The sequence below is a fragment of the Astatotilapia calliptera genome, chromosome 18 (genome assembly GCF_964374335.1).
Source record: "Astatotilapia calliptera chromosome 18, fAstCal68.1, whole genome shotgun sequence".
In the NCBI taxonomy this organism is placed as follows: Eukaryota; Metazoa; Chordata; class Actinopteri; order Cichliformes; family Cichlidae; genus Astatotilapia; species Astatotilapia calliptera.
The window spans coordinates 12,457,464-12,474,985 of NC_137439.1; the positions used below are offsets into that span (position 1 = coordinate 12,457,464).

General features: G+C 38.1%; 5 protein-coding genes across 5 annotated transcripts; 2 read left to right on the plus strand and 3 right to left on the minus strand.

The window, feature by feature from the left end:
* Positions 1-87: 87 nt before the first annotated feature.
* LOC113009989 (uncharacterized) lies at positions 88-1,122 on the minus strand. The gene has a single exon (XM_026148726.2). It carries the CDS (start codon positions 984-986, stop codon positions 228-230), a length of 759 nt encoding a protein of 252 aa, XP_026004511.2. The 5' UTR covers positions 987-1,122; the 3' UTR covers positions 88-227.
* A 969-nt stretch (positions 1,123-2,091) lies between these two features.
* Positions 2,092-6,383, minus strand: yipf1 (Yip1 domain family, member 1). Its single transcript, XM_026148725.2, has 10 exons — positions 6,245-6,383; positions 5,921-6,066; positions 5,651-5,805; positions 5,487-5,567; positions 5,309-5,396; positions 5,033-5,149; positions 4,072-4,238; positions 3,711-3,893; positions 3,018-3,097; positions 2,092-2,721 (listed from the first exon to the last, which is right to left on the minus strand). The coding sequence occupies exons 2-9, from the start codon at positions 5,952-5,954 to the stop codon at positions 3,038-3,040; spliced, it is 885 nt and encodes a 294-aa protein (XP_026004510.1). The 5' UTR covers positions 5,955-6,066; positions 6,245-6,383; the 3' UTR covers positions 2,092-2,721; positions 3,018-3,037.
* A 153-nt stretch (positions 6,384-6,536) lies between these two features.
* Positions 6,537-9,771, plus strand: lrrc42 (leucine rich repeat containing 42). The gene is made up of 7 exons (XM_026150253.2): positions 6,537-7,202; positions 7,294-7,425; positions 7,499-7,620; positions 7,745-7,830; positions 7,911-8,024; positions 9,144-9,228; positions 9,306-9,771. Exons 1-7 carry the CDS (start codon positions 6,814-6,816, stop codon positions 9,593-9,595), a joined length of 1,218 nt encoding a protein of 405 aa, XP_026006038.1. The 5' UTR covers positions 6,537-6,813; the 3' UTR covers positions 9,596-9,771.
* A 1,205-nt stretch (positions 9,772-10,976) lies between these two features.
* tmem59 (transmembrane protein 59) lies at positions 10,977-14,994 on the minus strand. The gene is made up of 8 exons (XM_026150254.2): positions 14,772-14,994; positions 14,444-14,549; positions 14,116-14,210; positions 13,672-13,824; positions 13,466-13,538; positions 13,204-13,327; positions 12,956-13,073; positions 10,977-11,724 (listed from the first exon to the last, which is right to left on the minus strand). Exons 1-8 carry the CDS (start codon positions 14,925-14,927, stop codon positions 11,572-11,574), a joined length of 978 nt encoding a protein of 325 aa, XP_026006039.2. The 5' UTR covers positions 14,928-14,994; the 3' UTR covers positions 10,977-11,571.
* Positions 14,995-15,521: 527 nt separating this feature from the next.
* Positions 15,522-17,478, plus strand: tceanc2 (transcription elongation factor A (SII) N-terminal and central domain containing 2). Its single transcript, XM_026149645.2, has 4 exons — positions 15,522-15,955; positions 16,032-16,173; positions 16,443-16,636; positions 16,952-17,478. Exons 1-4 carry the CDS (start codon positions 15,857-15,859, stop codon positions 17,138-17,140), a joined length of 624 nt encoding a protein of 207 aa, XP_026005430.2. The 5' UTR covers positions 15,522-15,856; the 3' UTR covers positions 17,141-17,478.
* Positions 17,479-17,522: the final 44 nt, after the last annotated feature.

A 17,522-nucleotide genomic window follows, 5' to 3' on the forward strand; every position in this document is an offset into this window, starting at 1 on the left:
AGCTCAGCTTACAAATGTTTTCCTGAAAGGTCGACTTTCACCGATCCTAAAAATCAGGTTACGTTTAAATTATGCAAATGCTATTAAAACAACATTGTCACAAGATGGAATTACACAAGAACATAAATCAGCTTTAAAGTTGTGTCTCATTTTACTCTGTCATTATGTAACATTAGTCCAGTAATTAGTTGCCATCTCAAGTGCAGAGTCAGTAGCTGTCAGTGAAGTCAGTTCTGTATTCCTTTAGCTTCATCATGCACGAAAGCTTTCTTTCCGTGACTATAGCCGTTTCCGTAAGCTGGGAAACTGTGTTTATCCAAAACAGTATTTTTGTCACTGTCCCGTGAAAATGGCTTTATCTCAAAAGCATTGGCTGGAAGCTTTTGAGTGGAACTGATGGACATGTCGGTTTGAACTGCTTTATGGACGGGTGGCTTCAGTCCAGGTTTCTGTATTATTGCAGGGAGGGCAAGCTGTTCCCTCTGGGACTTCTTGTCTTCCCACAACTTAAGCAGACGACGCTGGTTATTTGTCATATCCTTGAGATTTTGCTGCAATGACTGTACTTGATCCTCTAAAAGTGTTTTAGAGGTGACTGTATTTGCCAACTCTGAGGTCAAGCCATCAATGGTCAGACTCAGTTTTCCAGCCTTTTCCACCAGGGAGTTGCACTCACGTTCTTTTTCATGCAAGTCATTGATTATGTCCTTGGTGGTCTTTCCATTGAACTTAGGGCTGCACTCAAGTCCAATTTCAGTACGAAGAGCCTTCACCTGTTTCCTCAGCTCCCTGTTGTCCAGAGCCAGAGTCTTCAGTTTCTGTTTCATAGCCTCTGTTGAACGCATCCTTGACTCATACTGCCTGAGCTTCTCTCTGAGAACGCTTTCTTTGTGCATGGCATCGTCCCTTTCTTTCCTGCATTTCTCCAAAAGTTTCAGCATCTCAAATTTGGACACTTTTTCACCTTTGCCATTTGAAGTGGCCATCCTATGGAAAGGTCTTCAAGTCACAATATATATGTCTATAGCTATAAAAAATAATTAAAAGGCATTCCCCAAAAATGAGAACAAATAGCAAATCAAGTCCTCCTGTGTTGTGCTGATAAATCTACAAGTATGTGCAGCTGTCTAGACTTCTGAGACTGAGGCAGGTGACATTCCTCCAATAGGGTTACCTGTTTGACAGGCAGCTCCTGTGTAACTCAAAGCTGGGGCTAGAATGACCATTAATTAGGACGCCACCATCCCTTTGACAAAGGTTCAAGTGACACTTTTTTCTGTTTTGTTAATTAATCAAAAAAAAAAAGTAGCTCTACTTAATTAGTGGAAATATTAAGCATAGTCTTTACGTAGGTTCACTGAATGTAAAGTGCTGACCACACACCGTGTGCCTGCATGTGGTCAGCTTTGGATATATACTGTGAGATTTTCCACTGCGGGTGATCTGCGAATCCAAACGGTGATACAATAGATTCTATCGGTTTGCTCGACCACGTGACAGTTTAGATGGTTGAGCTGGAAAACGGTAGCAGCAGCTCACTTTTAAAGTTAATCTCTTTGAAATGTTCATCTTATACCTATTAGTTACAATCTCTTCTTTAAATATTTAAAATTTCCAATTGTTGACATGTATTGGAAAACAAAGTAGTTAGAAACCCAAAGAAATGAGTCACGTTGCACATGGACGTGAAAGCCGGGGTGACTCAAGGCTGCCTAAAATGAAGAATCACATGAAGTATTTTAAGCACTCATCCAATGCAACCACCCAGAGTTCAGAGTATGACTGTTAGATAGAAAGCACTTAGACATACAAAAAAGTGCTTGTATGAATGTGTGAATGGGTGAATTAGATATGTTGCATAAAGTGCTCTGAGTGCTCAAGTTGAGTAGAAAAGCACTATATAAGATTTAGTATTTAATTAATATTAACTTTTGACCTATGACACCTGAGATGGATATAAATTTTCTGCAGGCATGACAAGAAACAATTAGGCAACTACTTATGTTATATAATATAAGGAAACCTGTCTCAGTTTGTGTTAAAGATCTGCAATGAACTAGAAATATAAAACAATGACATTCAAATACAGCATTTCCCACAATAACCATGTTTTATTTTCTCCATGAATCAATAAATTCCACACTTCCGATCAAAAACATTACCAAATTAATTCCAGAAACACTTACATGACCATTTAAAAGTTTAGCACAGGTCTTTGGCATTAGTTGGGTGGACTTGTAGAAACTTAAGAGTAACGTACAACAGCTCCAAGTGTAATAACGCTAGTCGTTGGTTAACACACCATATCTATAATTGTTTACACAGAAAATTCTGTTTACAAATGATTCATTTCCCATTATAGGAATATAAAAATACATGCCATCGATGCTGTCACCAGTTATGAAATGTGTTGTTATAGAAATATTTAAAAATGTAACTTAAGTATAAAGGTCATACTAAAATATACCTTTTTTGTTATTTTAAACCATACTCCATTTATATGCATAAAGTTTAGAATCCAGCACCCGTAAAAAGAAAACAAAACCCACACGCTTGCTATTATTGTGCATTTTCAGATGTCACACAGCTGATCCAAACACGCACTCAGGATACAGGGGTTAAGGTGTTAAGACCGGATGTACGAGTTCAGGTGAAATTCAGACGTTGCATGACTTCATCAGCACAGCAACTTGATTCTCTCTAATAAGGCAACACGAGAGCCTGCAATTTCAAAGAAAAAAAGAAAAAGACAAAAAGGGGATAACACTTGCCTTGGCATGGCAAAATCATGTACAGGAAGTCCTGTGTCAGATTTAGTAGGTCAAAATGACACACATGTGAGCCAAGGCTCCAAAAATGGGTCAATAATGTATTAAAGTCCTCCTTTGTGACACTACTGAGTGTAAATATGCAAACAACAAATGAAATAAACACAATGTAGATACATATTATAAATACATATCAGATTTTCAGTGTATATGTAAAAGCTTAAAAAGCTTCTGTGTCACTATTGGTACCTTGAGACAATGCAAGTCTTTCATGTCGTCGAATTTGTTGGCTTTACCGTCTTGTTCCCTGGAATAGTAAAAAAGTAGGTCTGCAAAAGAAAACCCAAATGAGTAAAAAAAAGTGTCAAAGAACTTGTGCAAAGGAGTACTGGCAGGGCAAAGACATGTTATGAGAAACTGGTAAGCACGAAATCCAAACTGTGAGTAGGTGTGAAGCAAATGTTCAGGGGTAGAGAAAAGAATACAGGATTTCTGGAAGCCATTCATCTTGTTAAGCGTTCAGACATGGCTTAGTTTGAAGACTAATTACTTCAATGTGGTGGGACATATGATATCCCTGAGGACCGGACAGTATTCATGATAGGAAGTTTACTAGAAGCCCTTTCTCACACCATGTAGTAATGTAGTCATAGTTTCCGCTGAAACACATCTCCCCAGAGGGATTCAACTTGACACTATAAAGTATATTTGTTTCCCAAAAACCCACAAAGGAGTCAAATGCCAAAATATCAGTGTAAGTGATCGGATCTGTGAATGGCGAATGGAGAGGTGGGTTCAAAACTAGGCCATGCTGACATCACAGAGGATAAATTAGAAAGAGTCAATCATTGTTATCTAAATCCAGATGGATAAGCGTTATGAAATAGATGGATTAGCACAAATACTATTTTGTCATTAAATATCAAAAGTAGCCATATTTACCTTACAACCAACAGCCAGCAGGATGTTGAGCAACACAATCACAGACAGGAATGCTATCATAACTCTGGGGTGGTCATCTCTGACTGCAGGCCAGAAAGTCAAAACCAGTACTGAGCCAGAGAGGCAGAGTGCCACCACAATGGTGCACCAACTCAGCCAGTTAAAGGGGAGAATCCACAGAACCTTGATTTAGAAAATAAAGTTAAAAAACTAGAAACCAGCAAATCATGTAATTAAATATGCATCTGCTTTTAGGGGGTTATATAAATGCCTAAAATTTAGTATAGTGCTTCATTTGTTACTACTACTTTAAAATGAATAAACAAAACACAAGACAAAACAAAAAAACAAAATTTCTTACCACTGCAGGTATATATATTGAAAGAGAATAGCCGTACACACAGACAATCTCCATAAAGGCATATGACACCAAGTTCACCATTTTATTGTTTCTCCATAGCAGAAAACCCCAGACGGCAAGAGGCACTAACCAAGCATAGCTGAAGATTATTGTTGCAGCAATGGTTACTGGAAAACATAAAGAATCAAAACTCAGTGTGAAATGGCTGTTTCCCTCCCATATTTAATGTAAACGTGTATGAGAGTAGGGCTGTTCGATATAACGATATATATCGGGTGACGATATAAAAAAACGTCTATCGTTTCATTTTACGCTATCGTTTGTTTCGTGGTGTCGCAAAATAAACTGTTTACGGCAATTTTTTTTCATCGCTTTGATCATTGATGGTTTTGATGGTCACTATAGTGGCTATATTAATTTCTTAAAGTTCTCTCTTTCTCTCATATTTAATATAACCACACTACTGGCCTGTTTGTATGCGTTGTCGTTAGCAACAACGATGATAAAACCATCGCTTGTCCGCTCTTTTATTTTCCACATAAACCTTTCACAGTAAAGCTCAAGATCCTGTTGAGACTTTTTAAAATAAACTGAATCACGTGAACGAGTATGCAGAGTGTTTACGGATGAGAAGCAAAAAAGAGGAGTCAGGCGCTAAAAAAATAAACCACAGACTCAAACGTTAGAAGACGCCGTGTAATAAATACTCACAAATAAAACGGCGGCCGTTACAACTTATGTCTAAAAATGTATCGTTTCATGCATTGGTTAAAACACTCGACTCCAGGTAAAGGACGCCCAGCTGGAAACAATTCACGCAAGTCAAGCTCCCCAAGATTCACAGAATTTTCAGAAAATGTAAAATTTTTGTGATTTATATCGGGACGATAAATGTCTCATATCGGGATATGAGATTTTGGTCATATTGAAAAGCCCTATATGAGAGTGAAGAGGAGCAAACCTTTTCGAAACTCTGGGGTATATTTGTAGTCCCGATCGCCTTGGTGGGCCAAAAAGTTGGATATGTTTCCACTTATGGCGGTGGCAAACACAAGAGTGGTGCAAATCCAGAACGGTCCTAAAAGCAGTTGTTACACACATGTAAGTTGTTTCCTTATTGGGGGTTTCCATGAAAATAGCATTTACCAATAGAATACAACATCAAAGAACAATACACCTAGTGTCATACAAAAAAAATCTGATTGAGACATATCTGTTAAAACTATGAAGAGCTAACCATAGAGATCAGGATTTCTACGGAGGTAGACATTAATAAAGTTCTTTCTGGGCCATGGCATCATTGATCCAATTATCCTTTCCTTTACCTGAAAGAAATATTAGAAACCACTAAATATGGAATCTGATGAGACCTAGCAAAAATGGTGCCAAAAAGTCATTAGAAAAAAAAAACTTACATGATGGGTCTCGATGTCAAAGAACCTTTGGTAGTACTCAAAAGACCAAAAAGAGGGACTTTTCTTTTGCCCTGAGAGGAGCTTAAATTCAAGGATTTGGTGGAAAAATTAAATTAAATCTTAAAAGTTAATAAAATATATTAAATTCAAAGGCTTGTCCTAACCTCTGCCTGGTCATCATTGGCAAGTGGATCCTCAGTATCAGCTTCAGTGGAGAAACCAGTCGCAGTGCTTTGCTTAGGCTTCACATCTTCATCATCGATGCTGATGGTAGTTGCATCTCTGTTGGCTTCCAACAGATCGCCAGCTTCGTCAAATTCTAGTTAGTTGACATGGATTAATGCAAAATGTCAACGATCGCTTCTTGTGAGTTTAAAGTTTTCACAAAAATAAACAACTACATTTCCATAACACAGTGGAAGATTGACACTCACCCTGAAATTGAAACGGATCATTTTTCGACGCCATTTATAAAGATTCGAAGAGCGAAGTCCGTCTCAAACGCACAGGAAATTAATTGTCACACAAGGGCAACAACTTAACCTCAGGAAGATATGGGGAATGTTTAAGACTTCGCACACTATAACCAATAAAGGAAAAAGACGTTATGAGTTAGCTGAGTTAGCTACCAAGTTCTCACTTAGCAGATCATCAACTTTGACAACTATGTAAAATCTGATTAAGACAGAAAAACAACCATTAAAAGTATCAGTCTTTTTAAAATATGTTTTAGCTATCATCTTTGGAAAATCAATTACCAAATTATCCTTCCAAACCCATAAAAATCACTTAATTTCTGCCGTATACGTTGGCACTTCCGGGAGCAGGCTCGATCAAGGATGTAAACAAGACTTCTTCCTAAACATTTTCAAAATAAGGGTTTGGATTTTTTTTTCATTTAAACTACTACTTGGTGAGATCCTGAGAGGTTCATTATAAAGTATGTACACGTTTTCTCATATTACATTCTTGTTACTTAGAATACGCAATTTGGTAAGAAGTTCCTAAAAAAACAAGCATTCGTTGTTAACCATCTTTTACTTTGAAGTGAGCAGGCACAGCTGCCAGTAACTTGCTTGCACTGTAGGAACCGCGGCTACCGTAGGAAACCCGGAATATTTGTCATAATGCATACAAGTAGTAAAGCAAATGCCGTAAAATGTGAAATATTTGGAGCAAAAAAGTAGTAAAAGAGTTTTACTGCAGGGTTTGGGTGTCCTTTTATACTAATTTTAGCCAAGGACATGATACTATTTAATAGCTAGCTTGTGAGCTACTTCGAGTTTTTGCTGACTTAACGTGCAGCCCTTAATAGTGCGACCTTACTATGGACAATAGCACCATTTATGTCCGAGAAAGAGGAAGTCTTCGTCGTGTCAGTGACATAGTCCTGGCACAGCCAAAGCCAGCGTTATCGTGCAGAAGGACAAATCCGTTTGTGCCCAGAAAAGAGCATTTTATATTCACCTACAATGAAGAGGGAAGTCTGCGATATACCACAAAATCTCTCTTTGACATCACTTTGTTGTTTGTAGTTGACAATATTCATCATGTAGACTCTCTGATTGGCTTCCCTGAGCAAATAGGTGATAAACTTTTTGTAGCAGCTGAGGAAAATCGTGTATTCTTAAACCCAGAAATTTCTTCAAAAGCCCTGCAGTTATTCAGTGATGCATATGGAAGCATGGTACTTGAATCACTGTGTTTACGAAACAGGTGAGTCGGACTGCCACCAAAAAACTGCGAGGTTCCTTTTCTTCTTTACCACGGACAGCTAGCATTTGTTGTTCCTCTTTTATTTCTGCAGGTTTCCACTTCTGCACGAGCGAATGGATGAAATAAAAACATTTCATAATTTGAAGTCTCTGGATTTGTTTGGCTGCAAACTGGGTGACAATCATGAGCTTTTTCAACATCTAACATCCACCTCACTGGCAAGGTATTGCATTCCTAAATAAATTACATGAAAGATTTAATAAAAGCTGTTGCTAACATTTTTTTTCCCACTCTAGGAGCCTGATTCAACTTTTCATCGGTAGTAACAGCCTGTCAGATGCTGGCCTCCAACGACTGACCGCACCTATCCGTATGATGCACAAGGGACTGGACTGTCTTCAGCTTCTGGATATTTCCTGTTGGTTACCAAACTATTAGTTGATTTCATGGTGATGGCACAAATACCATCCCCTCCAGATTTGAAGTATTCAAAACTCACATCATTATAAAATTGTTGATCAGCTATAATCTGTCATTTCCAGACAACAATATCTCAGAGAGGGCTCTCGAATACCTCACATGTCTCCCAAAACTTGCAAATCTTGATGTATCTGGAACCAGTTTGAAGGTATAACATCAATAGTTGTGTGTAACACTTATCTGTGGCTCATTGTTATACTGACATCTAAATGTAATGTATACCTCTAGCTTGGCACAGGATTGAAGGCAACAATGTCGAACCTGTTAGGACTAATTTATTCTGAGAAACCACTGGCTGCCTTTGATCACTCAAGATGCAAGACAGAAGGTTGGGCTGAACAGGTAAGTATGTTTAAATGCGGATTTGACATTGATAGAAGAATAGAGTAGTGGTCAGATGTTTACATAAACTCATTATGGGTATGATGATGGTAAAATATTTCCCCCCCAAGGTGGAATCACTGTATTGTACACATCTTTAATAACTTTAAAAAACATGTACATGTTTGAATTTATTCTGGAATTTCTGTATTCCATTCATACATACAGCCTCACCAACATTTGGTTAAATGTCCCTTAGCAAGTTGCACCTCAACCAAAACCAATTTTGATTTGTGTTTGGGAACATTGTCCTGTTGGAACACAGTTGTTTGCAAGCTTTAACCGTCTAGCTGTTGATTTGAGGTGGACTTTTGGAGGTAGTGCTCCTTCATTATTTAAACCACTTTGTGCAGTGTACTAGTACCACTGGCAGCAAACAGACTCAAAGCATAATGCTACCACTGCCATGCTTTAGAGTTGATACAGTGTTCTTGGGTTTGAAAGCCTCACCTTTATTTTTCCAAACATACCTCCTGTCATTGTGGCGAAATAGTTCAATCTTTGTGTGGTCTGAACATAAAAAAATTCTCCAGATGGCATTTGGTTTTGTTCATGTAGGGAGCAGCAAAATTCAGTCCTCCTCCTTTCTTAGTCAGCACCGTCTTGGTCCATAGCCATTTAAAACTTCCTTCAGTGTGGACCGTGATGCTGGTGTTACAGTCGTTTCCAGTTCAAGGCAGCCTTGGGTATTGGTAGTTTCTGGGTTGTTCCTGAATATCTTAACAAATTTAATTTCATCTGGGGGCGACAGTTTGATCAAAGCACCATTGTTTCAACTGATGATCTTGGAATCTGCAGTTCTTTAGAAATGGCTCCAAGAAACCTTGGAAACTTTTGTAAATCCACAATTCTTCTTATATCTTCATTGACTTTCCCATTGTTCTGCTGATGGTCAAGTCAATGAGTGCTATAAAAACATATTCTGTTTTACAGCTCAGATAAATAATTAAAAGCTCAGAATAACCTGAAATTCATGCCATGATGAATGGATTTAAACTTCTGATCACAACTGTTTTTTGTTTTTTTTTTTTGTTTTTTTAAATAACAAGTGTCAGGAAGTAATGTTTGGCATGTTTTCAGGTTGTAAACCAGTGGGAAATGAATAGCTCACAAATGCCAAAACAGAAAAAAGTTGAAGACTCAAGAACATCGGCACTTCGTTTTTGTAAGTTCATATTTACACAGCGATGGCCTATTTTTAAATAAATAATTGGACACTTTTAAAATTTGTTTTTTCTGTAGTTGGCAGGCAGAAGTTTGTCAGAACGGTACTGAATGCAACACCTCTGACTCATAAGAGCACGGAAGAGAATAAGAGTGAGAGACTCCATTTCTACAGACCGGCGAACAATGACGTAAGAGAAAAACAGGTTCCCTCCAGGACAAATGACTTAGAGAATCCCTGCCATGATCCCAGAAAAAGGAGGCTTCAGTCGGAAACGTGTGACACTTCAAATGAAAGCCCTCCGGGAAAATGTTCGTCCTCACCAACTCTTACTGCAGAGGACATTGACTTGTTGAACAGCTATTAAGGCATGCGTCCAAACTAGCACGCAGGTTGAAGAGCTACTTGAACATGTCAATGAATAGGTTGCCTTTAGACTCAAGGGAAGGAAGATGGTTTCCACTGGTTATAATACAAAAATGTCTTTTGGGATTAAATTGATAAGGTTTGTATATTTTTTAACAATAAAGTATTGTTTTTGCATTCGTCTTCTTTATTATCCATTTTATTGTTCAACAGTAACTTTAAACAGGACAAGGTGGATTATTGTCCTGGGCCTAATCTTGGGGATGTGTTTGGAAGAAATTTTTGCTCATGGGTCCTAGCAAGAACTTTACTTTTCTGGACTTTACACAGTGCAACTCAACTCAAAGGTTCTGGTTTGTTATGGCAGTGGGGGGTGATGACTTCAGGCTTTAAGCAGAGATGATGAGAAGGCTTCACCGGTCTGGGAAACCCACTTCTTTCAAATTAAGCAACCCTAGATTCTTCTTTCATTTTCAAACTTGGAAGTCCATGCGCGACTGGTGCTGATTCAACTTAAATCACTTCGGGCGATTTATATTGATGTTGCACACATTTCTTTAATGCCACAAAAGGTTTTGTCCAACTTTTTTCATGTAACTGCAGAAATACTGCCCCAGACGTGTAAACAGACTTTGATGTGTCAAGTCTGTGCAGTTCCCCCCCTAAAATCAAATTATCACACAGAAAACCTGGAGGCACGGTCATTTTTCAATGTAGAAAAATGGTACATGTTCCACAGAGAGGGAGCAGCAGATAAATTTGGTCATGATTTTTCCCCTTATATTCACCACGTAATTGTCTCTTGAGATGTCTTCTAGGACATTTTATTGACAGGTCTTTCTATAATGTTTATAACATCAGGTAGCTAGAAAATTGCTTTAGGAGGCCAATGGTAAAGTAGTCATACAAGCAAATGTTCAAATAAACTTGGTATCTGTTTTTTTTTCCCCTCTGCAGTTGTAAAGCTGTGTGAAGGCGCATTACTTTACACGCGGCCCATCATACAATTTTTAACCTCATAGCAGAGATTGAAGATAAACACTAACACAGGAAGTGTTAGCTACTCTCAGTTTTGCCTCAGAGTTTTTATAGAGCCATTCTAGAAAACAGTGAGGTGTAGCAATAAGCGATCAAAAGAAAGTTTTGCATGTCTTGCACTACATAAAAAGGCAACATTGTGCCCACTACAATGTACTGTCAGAGATGCAAATTAGACCACTGCAGTTAAATGTAATTACTGTGGTATAATAAAAAGTAAAATCTACCTGTGTAGTTGTGTGAAGGCATTGAGCAAGAGTTCTACGACTCCTTTTGCAAACTATTATCTATTGCAATAGGAGTCATACGTTGGCATTTTAAACTTCAAGAACAAAAAACAGACATTAGATTCACTCTGTATTTAATTTGACTTATGATAAGAAGAGACAACAGTTAAGCAGGAAGGACTTACTGTTTGTACCATCACTATCAATTTATATAAAGAGCAGAGAATTTTGCTGTAAAATTCAATATCGTTAGGTTATCACCCCAGTAGAAACATAAAAGCAAACAGGGTAAGTCTGCAGTACCACCACAACCTATTTTATCAAAAGTTAACGGTTTGGAAGAAACTTGCATCACTTCAAGTCACAAAGAGTTAATTTAAACATTCAATAAAGTAAGCACACGAATAGAGAGCTAATGCACACCAAAATTGCAATAAACCCCCCAAAACCTAGTTGACTTGTACTGCTGTCACTGTGCTATAATGCCTCAATTATGCCAATATACAGAAAAACTATCACTCCAACTTTAAAAGCTACGATTGACAGGAGGCAAAAAGAGAAAAAATAAAAAAATAGGGGTGGAAAAAAAAAGTTCTGCAAGTAGTGAGACTCTGAAAGTAGTGACTTAAGACTACAATCAGGACAGGTCTTAAGCCAAAGGATAAAAATCAACTTGAGATTATACATAAAAGAGAATAACCCCCTTTGGGTTCTAGATGTTAGACTGCCCTAGGTTCACTTTGGAAGGGAGTGGTCCAGCCTCCTCTTCTGATCCATTGGAGGTGATGATCAGCAGGGAGGATGCTGGATATGGAATCAGTTTCTGTTCTTTAATGTATTCACTGTCTCCATAGATGCTTAATTTCTGAAAGAAAAAAAAAAAAAAAAAGGAAATTTTTTTTAAACATCGTTTTGATGATTCTTTTTTTTCTGTCAACACAAACCTCATTATTCAAGGAATTCTTTAAAAAACATTTTTGCCAGCCACGATCTCTAAAGCTTCCATATTGTTTGGTCTATATATAAACCAGAAGTGTCAAAATGACTGTTCAGGAAATAACTTCAGCCCAAATGCACACACCAAGCCCACCCGCTATTTGTAAGGTGCCCTTTGTCTGGTATTTTTGCTGGTATTCTGTTCATTCAGTCACTTTTTTGCCCGTGTTAGTCTAGTAAGGTGGCTATTACATTTCTTGAGACCAGTCTTTGGTGATACAGAGTGAAGCATTTTGAGTATGCGACCAATGCAGACATGCTTGCATGCACTTCTCTAAAACACACAATGATGGTACGCGCAGGCAGAATACTGACTGGCTGAAACATCTGCTTGAAGGGAGCAACAGTGGCATTTGGCACAAAATGGAAGAAGTGTATATACACTGTATGAAAAAGTATGCATAAGAAACTGAATTAAGCAGAAGTGGATATCATATTTTCTTGTTTTTAAACAGTGTTTCTCTTCACTGTAAAGAAGCCATTTGTCTGTTATGATTTCTGTGTTCTCTGCAGCTCTGCCACCAGCTGTCGTTGGAGACAAAATATTTTGATGCTGCCCCCTGGTGACAGTACACTGCTATAACATGAGGATAAAGGTCCACGTAGCTCCTTGAAGACTCCACAAAGGACTGGCACACATATAAAGCATAAAGACGAGTTGGAAACAAAGAAATAGTCCTTTGGTATCATTCTGTGCTGCCACATTATAATGGGATTTATTACATATGAATGACATGTAGATTTGTGCAATTACTCTGCAGAGGGCTCTGGAAAGGGCATAATTTGAGAATCCTCATTTTAGAAATACTGGTTGGGTGATTTTGGACAAGACTGGCATTTCCAACCTTTGTGCCAAGATATGCTAGTCACCTCGTAGCTGTAGCTTCATAATTACTATGCAGATGGGAAAGTGGAACCAAGTTTCTTATTTAACTTTGCAACAGCACAATAAGCAATTATCCATTTAAAAATAATTTATACGGAGTATAAAAACAGAACTACAGCAACTAAATTCACACATAGCAGATACGCCCAGATTAAGCTTGTGTGCTAAACAAACTGCTGTAAACCACTTAAACAAACAAGAACAGATATCATACCTCAGCAGGTACATACTGATCCACAGCAGTTGCCACAGTGGCACAGCAGATCCAGATCAGGACAAAAACAGACAGGACCAGAGTTGTGGTAAGGATCCACCCCGGTAGCCAAGGATTCCTGAGGAGTAAAGGATAAGTATCAAGGTTATGTAGCTGCACAAAGGCAAGACCCTCAATACCATTAATATCCTGTTCAAGTTAAGTAACAGCACCTCTTGGACAATGTAGACAGAAATGTGCTAACCAACCTTGAGAGAGAGCTGAAAAGATTGTATTCGTCATTATAGGTGTGGTCCCCAGCCATGTCTCTGTCCCTCTCCTGGATTAAAGTGCGTTCGTAGTCCTTAAATACAGGGCTGCTCAGTCCAGGAACTTGAAAACAAGAAACCAAACTCAGAAAGATATTCAGTGATGTCTGCCTTAACCTAACACATTCTTTGAGATCAAAACTACTTTCGTCCTTAACTAATTACTTTATTTATTTTTTAAGAGGATGAATGAAACTCTTACAGCTCTTCTGAGGTTCCTCTTTAACATATTTTTCCAGTTCAAACTGGGAGAAGAACTTGATTTCAGGTACAGCCTGTTAAATATAGGGCAGATTTTTATTCATTTATTTTTCCTAGTCATTTTGCTCCATTACATTTGCACATTACCAGGGTGAAGTGCATTGTTTTGCATCTGGTAGATTAGGGGGTTGGTTTTCTTTTACTTACCTGGCAAATGATGACTTTGCCATCATCAGCCTGGAGGTAAAAAGTCCATGTGGAAGTGATGAAGCTGTGGGCCTGACTCATTACATCATCCCAGAAACCTCGGACCAAAGTCAATGGGTACAGAAGGTGAATCTTAGGCATCATGCTCTCCAACTGGGGGAAAAAAACAAACAAACATATTGAACAAAGGATTATTTTAAAAGTGGGAGCTGAAGTGCAACAAATACAGAATCAAGAGAGATCAAACAGCTGACCTAAATGAAAGCTGCATGCTCCAGTACCAAAGCCATCCCTACAGTAAAGTTGCAAAAGCAATTTCAAGTCTCTGCATTTAAACTTTAGTTAAATGCATTCACTGAATCTGAACTAACTATGAAAAAAACTACTAATACTGCAGATGGTTCTGTGGAAGCCACTGCGTGAATGCGTTATACACAGTCATACCTGCTTATTTCGCTGCTCAGCGAAGGGGAGCTGATTCTGACAGCCCAGGTTGCATGCATACTGCTCATCAGACTGGGTGTAGGCTTCGTGACAGGCTGCAGAAGTTTGAAAGAGGTGAGCGATAATAGATGATAGAGCCAACAGATCAAACTGGATTGTGGATACAGAACAAAGAGTCTCTAGAGCAAGCTTACACCATGGAACTGGATGTATTAAAACGGAAGCAGATTGTAAGAAATACTTTATTGTTACGAGCATAGCACGTAATTAGTTAGCAAACCTCTTCGACAGCACAGCTGTGAATTAACTGGGTCAGTGCATAGCTTACTTGATTCACACTCGGATTTGGTCTGATTTAAATCTTCGCTGTCACGGACAAACTGACAAATGGAGAACAGGCGGCAGCCTCTCTGACAGGCATATAGTTCTTCCTCCTGTACAATAAAAAACAAACGGGAGGACCAGTTGAATGACTCGACAAACAAGGATATCCAGCTGAAAGATGACGCACTTTCAAAACTTGTCATTCACAAACAATATTCGCTGAAGAAAAATGCATTGCAAAAAAGGAAAAAACACACGCTTGTCCATTTATTAAACGCAAAAGCTAGCTAATGGTAGCAGCAGTCGCTTTCCTTTTCAATATGACAACTTACCCGAGGATAGGTATGCAAACTGTATGTCATTTCACATGATTTATGGCAGGACGCAGTGTTTCCCAAGACGCTGTCAAATACATCTGAAGATACTAAGGTGCCTGCGAAAAGGACGGCGAGTCCCAAAGTGCAGACAATTGAGGAAAGAGACCCCATTTCGCCTGCCAAAACCTAAACAAATAACACAATCCTCTTCCTCGTTCTCCTTATCGGGTTGTGTTCTCGCGGGAACTTTATCTCGCGCGAGACTTTTTTCAGAGTTTGCTAAATTTAAGGTTTGCTAAGTTTAAAAACCCTAAAATCTTGTTTGGAAAACAATGTTCCAACATGAGAAGTTCTGTTTTGTATTCAATGTAAACAGTTTGTGTTTTCCGTCTTCTTTTTTTTCTTTGTAAACTATATCCACAAATACTCAACAATAATATTTTGACTAAAAAAAACCTAAAATCCTAACAGTAACAATAATCAAACAATAAATAGTGGAAAAAAATCAATGTGTTCATTTGTATTGTTTTCCGAAGCAAAAATAATAAATAAAAAAAAGACTGATATCCGAAAAGTCAGAGAGGAAGATAAGGCCAAATTATTCAAAAGACATTTTACTGAGAATACCAGCGATGATACTAATATAATAATAGTATTATATTACTTTAAAATTAATATTCATATTATACAAAAACGTTGGTCATTTATTTACTGAAATTTTGTACACGAGGGCTTCCACATCTTTCTAATCTGCTGAAGAGATTCATTGTTTCCGAGTGTACGTAAAGGCAACATTGCCACTGCCATTATTTACCATAGCCATCCAGCTACTGTTAGCTCTATCAAAGAGATTATTTATCGCAGTTGTAGCGATAATATGGAGCTATCCTTTAGTAGACTATAGCGGAATTACATAATTAACACTGGCAAAGCATTTATTCAGTTAAATTTGGCTTGAGTTAGACAACGTTACCCGAAAGGCAAAAAGTAGCTGTTAGCTGAACCACGTAGGAAATCGGCTTCTTTTTAGTCAAACTGTTGTATTAAAATTTGTCAATCTCATTCTTTCTACAAAGAAGCTTCCTGGCTTGCCTTTGAACATGGACAAGTTTGTAGTGCGGTTTCCTAAGGGAGACGCACCTAAAAAATCGAAGACAGACGAAAAGGTGTACAAACAGACTACAATTGAATCTCTACGGGTAAGACATTAGGCATGCATGTATTGTGTGTTAACGCATTTATGTAGTAATTGCTTGCCTTTTGTGTTTCGTAAAGCGAGTGGTTGTTATTGAGGACATCATGCGTTACAAGTCAATGCTGGAGCTGCCAGAACAGAGCAAAGACAACCTGCTGACTGCCCTGAAAGAGCTGAGTAAGAAGGTCCCTTCCAAGGAGGTGCTCAAGTCCACGAAAATAGGTAAACACAATTTTTAATAACTCTTTATACAGATGGGCTGTCGTTAGAAAGTCATTTAAGTTTCCATTTTAGTTCAAAGATTGCACAACCAACCTTTATAACATGAATAACAGCTTACATGTGAGCTGAGTTTGCTTTTACTCTCTTATTACATGAGAATTATAACTCTGAAGAGCAAACCACTCATTAAAACAGTGTTCTCCTCATAAATGCCAGGCCAGTCAAATTCACAATATTCACATACGTAATCAAAACATCTCTCTGCTAAGGTCACACTGTCAACAAAATGCGAAAGCATCTGGATCCCGAAGTAAGTTCAATGGCAGCAAAGGTTTACACGGACTGGAGGACGTTCATCGAGGAGAATTCCAATAAGCCATCCATTGAAGTGCGCTCGGACAAACAGTCTGAAGGACTCAGGAGCAACGCTAGAAGGCTCATGTCTGAAGCACTAGAGGTCAAGGTAAGATGGAGAATCTCAGGGCAATCGTGAAACATGGCTTTAGAAAGATTTATTTTTTTTATTATTTTCGTTTCTTCCCGTTTCCTTCCTTATCATGTTACATGTTGAATGTAAGCCTGAAAATCAGCATATATGATTTATTGATCGCTGTTTACGAGTGTATTTTAACTTATGCACATTTATTAATTTAAAATATTCCATTCCCAGCACTGGCATGTTCTTTATAAGAAGTATCTGAATGCTTGTTCATCTTACAGCTACTTGTTGTCTGTCTGACTCATTCCTGAAATATTTCTGTTCATCTTTCACCTACAGGAAGATTCTGGTCTTATAGACAACATCGAGAGGGAAGTGTTTCACCAGAGCTCCCGACTGGTCAGCACTTCATACAGACGGACTGTTAGAGCACTTGTGTTTGCCTTCAAACACAACCCTGAGGTCAGAGCTCAGGTGAAGAACAGCACAATAGCAGTCAACAAGCTGGTCTCTAAATACAAAAAATAACAGAATAATAAACTATGTAGAGCCAGCTGTATATGGAAAATAGTTTTAATACAATTGGAGAAGGATTTTATGCACACATTTTTTTACATTTTATTTTTATTGTTTTCTTGATTTTCTGTAAAGAAGTTTAAAAAAAATCTTTTTGTGGCACATCAGTAGCCTAGCACTTTTTGCAACTGCACATGAATCATTGTAAAGAATACTGTAGGTGATGATATTAATGCTATTCCTTTTTGTAATGTAATAATGTAGGCATTCTTTTTCAACAGGTGCATTGTTTTTTTGTCTTGTAAATGAACATTTTTATACGAAACATGATTTAAAGCATGACAACTTAAGCACTGGAGTCCTGTCTTTGATGAAGAAGAGCTAATATAATCAC